At 44.6% G+C, this 4,194-nt stretch overlaps 1 protein-coding gene across 1 annotated transcript in view; it reads left to right on the forward strand.

Annotated features, from left to right (window-relative positions):
• The window catches only part of LOC101848393 (cyclin-I), a gene marked incomplete in the record, with an annotated part of 51,371 nt that overhangs the window by 37,138 nt on the left and 10,039 nt on the right, over positions 1 to 4,194 (forward strand). Inside the window, 1 exon segment of the mRNA XM_005111075.3 lies at positions 750 to 992. Within this exon segment, the coding sequence (XP_005111132.2) occupies positions 750 to 992 (243 nt within the window).

A 4,194-nucleotide genomic window follows, 5' to 3' on the forward strand; every position in this document is an offset into this window, starting at 1 on the left:
AGTAGTTTCTAATAAGTATACCAGCATCTGTAGTGTAGTGGACTGGCGCTTCGCTGTCTCATGCAAGAGTCCCGAGTTCGATTCCTGAGTGGGAACACTCTTGTAACACCTCTTCGGCACTAGGCCTTATATTACCTAATTGTGTTGCAAGTGCCTTAAAATGGTTATTAAAACGAAAGCTGAATAGACAGATGATTGGAGGCTCTCGTGGCATAGAGGTTAATGTGTTCACCTCTCATTTAAAGGTCGCTGTTTCGAATCCGGATAGCGACGGGAAAAAAACTTCTTTTCTAGAGTTGTCTTCTTTCACCTCCTTTCATGCTCTCTTGCAATGTTTTATCGTTTGCTTTCGTCTCCATTTTCTGCACCCACCCCCTCACTTCCTTTGCTCTCTCGTCTGGGCTCCTGACTCTTTCTGCAGCCTTTCTACTGCTCCTCCTTGGCTCCTTCTTACTGCTGTCTTTCAGCCACACCCGTGATCTTATGGTAGGAAAGATCTATTCCTAGCCTTCTAGGACAAGGGCGCGAAAAATCTCGGAGGTCTCACGTGCAAGTTGCACACGTTAAAGATCCCTTGGTGGTCTAAAATCGATAAGAGTAGGCTTCGGCCGCCACCCGGGCAAACTTCAAAATGTCCTTCCTACTGAAAATGTTTAATGTGTCCCGCGCGCTCATATGACCTTATACTACAGTTGCGAGCGCCGTAAAACACTGACAGATGATATTAATTGAGTGTGTGTCGTGTCCAGGTGATCCCCAGCCCTCACGACCTGGCCCAGCTGCCGGGCCACGAGTGGACGCGCCACGACCTGTGCCGCATGGAGCTGTACATCCTGGACAAGCTGTCCTGGGCGCCGCCCCGCATCACCTACCTCAGCTACCTGCCCGTGCTCGCACAACTCTTTGATCTCAACCAGAACGCCGTGCTGTCGCCCCCCATCGTGGTCCTGGCAGAGCGCTGTCTCAAATCCAAGTCCACCGTGCTCATGCCGGTAAGCGGATCTGTAGTTAGAATTTTGATAGATTAAATACATTCCAAACTGTTTAAGACGGCCACAAATTGTTGAGGAGGAAAGTAGTCCTCTTAAATAGGCGGTTGTCTTACACAGTGTCACTTTAATGTAGCAAATACGCAAAGGAGGAAATGGGAAGTGACCGTTTGTACGGGTGGTTGTCTTATACAGGTGGCCGTTAGAGCAGGTTGGACTGTAGCTGCCGACCAGTTCATCAAAAACGTATTTAGTACGCTTTTGAGGGTCTGAAAATGGTGTCGGTTTAACGCCTCTATCAACACAATTAGATTATTAAAGAGGCAGGACCTCTGAGTTTAACGTCCATCTCCGAAAGGACCGAACCAAATGGGAAATTTGTGTAAAAGTGTCTTTCCCAAGGACACAACGTTGGACCGAGCTGAGGCTCAAACTGCCAAAGCCACAACCTCACAATTACGAGTCCGCTAGCGTAACCAACCAGCGGGCTGCGGACGCCTCTTGAGAGTCTGAGTGTGTAAGAATGTTTTTGTGCCGGAAAATATTGTTTTCTAGTATTTCTCCTCGTGGACTTGCCGATGCTGAAGAAAAATTCTGAACTTTCAAAGGGGGATTTGCAAATAATTTTGAGAACGAAGGCCTTAAGCCAATTTCAATCGGGTGGTTACAGTAGTAAACATTCAATCTGATATTGTTTCGTGTCTGCTTGGAATATTTTGAATTTATTGCTTGCAGAAACGTGTGTTTGAAGGTTTTTGGAGGAGGGTTACTTATCCAGTGCCCACCATCTTGAATCGGTGCATACACTGAGTCCGGTTGTTGTTGTTTTTTTTAAGGTGGCAGACGTGTAATAATTGTAACTGGTCTGTCTCAACCTTTTTCGCTTTTTTTTTAATACAGTGACTTTTTTTATTTGGTGCGTTTGAACCCGAAGGTGGTTGGTGAGTCCTCTGGTGTGGTTTGCTCCTTTCATATCAAACATCTATCGTCCGTACTTCTCCCTCTTTTCTTTGTATGTTACTCTCTTCTCTTGTAATGCCTTTAAGCTTTGGCACTTATATGACTATTTGTGTTGCAAGTGTAGAAAAACTTTCATCAAAAGTAAACTAAAAAAAAACACCCCACAATTCTGTCACAATTTCTCGTTGGTAGGTGGAGGACGCCAATAGTGAGTCCGACTTCTTTACCTTCCTTCTTCTCTGTTGTTTTTGCCTGTTTGTCTTGCTTTTCCCAGAACTAAATAGCCGTTATTGTTGATGTGACTTCCTTTACTCTAGGCAAGCTTGTAATTAAATTAGTGTTTTATGACCCTGTCGACATGATCAGACTCCCACACAAACACACACGCACATACATACAGGCAGACACACTCGCAAACACTCGCTCACAACACTTAACACACACGCAGACGCACTGGCAGGCAACTGAACGCCGTGTATTCACCGACGATTGAGCGCGCGCACACACACACCAGCGCGCACTCATTCGTGCACTCAGACCGACCGACAGACAGACAGACACACACACACTGACAGACAGACACACACACACACACACACACATGACATACACGCACATACACACCCACACAAACACACACACACACACACCACGTCTACCCACAATCACAAATTTTCATGACGATCTGGCTCAAGTCCAAAAGTTTCTCCCTCTGAGTCCCCACCTCCTTCCTAACAGCGCTCAGCACAGGTCTCTGCACTTGCTGAAGGTGTAACTTAACCTCTGACCGACTTTTTTCTTATTTAAATCCTTCACTGCACGGAGGTTTATCCCAAACACGCCGGCGTGTCAAAATCCATTTTATGATACTAACACATCATTGTCTCCTGACCCATATTGCGGACAGAAAGCCATTCTCTACCGTGCCGATATCTAAGAGTTTTACCCACTGCAATAAGTATAAATACAGTATGGAAAACACGATCAAAACAACAAATCGAACAACAAAAACAACAACAACAACAACGAAAAACTTGGCTGGCTGCCGACGACTAATGAGTTGTCAGTTGACAGAAAAAAATATATCAGAATGAAGCTATCAGACGTTTTACATTAGCACTGCAAACAATAGTTTTCTAGCCTCAGCAACTTTTTCTTACATTTTGAAGGTCTGTGTGCGACAGATAAAAATACCAATGATGATGATGATAAGTATATTATATCATACCAGGCAGGAAGTAAAAAAATAAATAAAAAGACAGCAGCCATATAAAAAAGAAACACACAGCAGACCACACTACAGCCCAAAACGAGCCTAATATTATTATTCTCTAAGCTTGCTATGCCGTAGCCCCGACCCCCAACACACCAAACCCCGCATTGTCAAACAAACAAACAAACTTTGACTCCTCGATTACGCATCGATACGAATTCAGGCTGCCATACCAGCTAGTGTGTAAAGTGTTTACACAAGTAGTGTCAGGGTGATAAATACAGTGCGATCTATACCTGAATGTTCAGTGTAACCAGTCCCCATTTGTTCCTGGCTCAATGGGGGGGCCTTTATCGAGACAACTCGCCTGGCACAATAACTCATAAAGGGACATAAGGCAATCTTCTGAATGCTTTTGTGTTGTTATTGATTCATACAGGAAAATAAATTGTCACAAAGTATAGTTGTAATCAAAACGGACCGTAATCAAAATCGCTGTGGCGTCGAAAAGATTAATACCGGATCAACAGGGTATAATTTAAAGGCGGTAAAAAAGACGTTTGAAAAAAAAAAACCCAACCAAAAACACATACACCAGTGAAAGAAACTTATCGTTACATGTGTTTAAAAAACCCTCTAGATCTGTATGCCCAGCAGATAAAAGACGGGTGTTTCAGTCAGTCACAGCTGATCCCGCCGCACAGCTGATTGCGCACAGGCCCACTGCTAGCTGATACCACAACCTGTTGTTGTTGTTAGGGGTGTTGGCATGTGCCCAAGTGCTGGGCTGTGGTGGGCCACCACAACCACAGAGCACTACAATACACGCCCGGGCGAAAACAACAGCGCCTGACTCATACATGACATGCTGTGCAAAGCTAAGGGTATTCCCAACGACATAGCTGCAAGTGACATTGTGGTAGTGGTACATATTAAAGATAATAGTAAAAGTAAGCAAACGTAACGTTGCACCCCATTCGTGGCATTCTAGGCGATCATAAATCTCTCTCTCTCTCTCTCTCTCTCTCTCCT

Source organism: Aplysia californica, unplaced genomic scaffold (genome assembly GCF_000002075.1).
Source record: "Aplysia californica isolate F4 #8 unplaced genomic scaffold, AplCal3.0 scaffold00999, whole genome shotgun sequence".
Taxonomy (NCBI): domain Eukaryota; kingdom Metazoa; phylum Mollusca; class Gastropoda; order Aplysiida; family Aplysiidae; genus Aplysia; species Aplysia californica.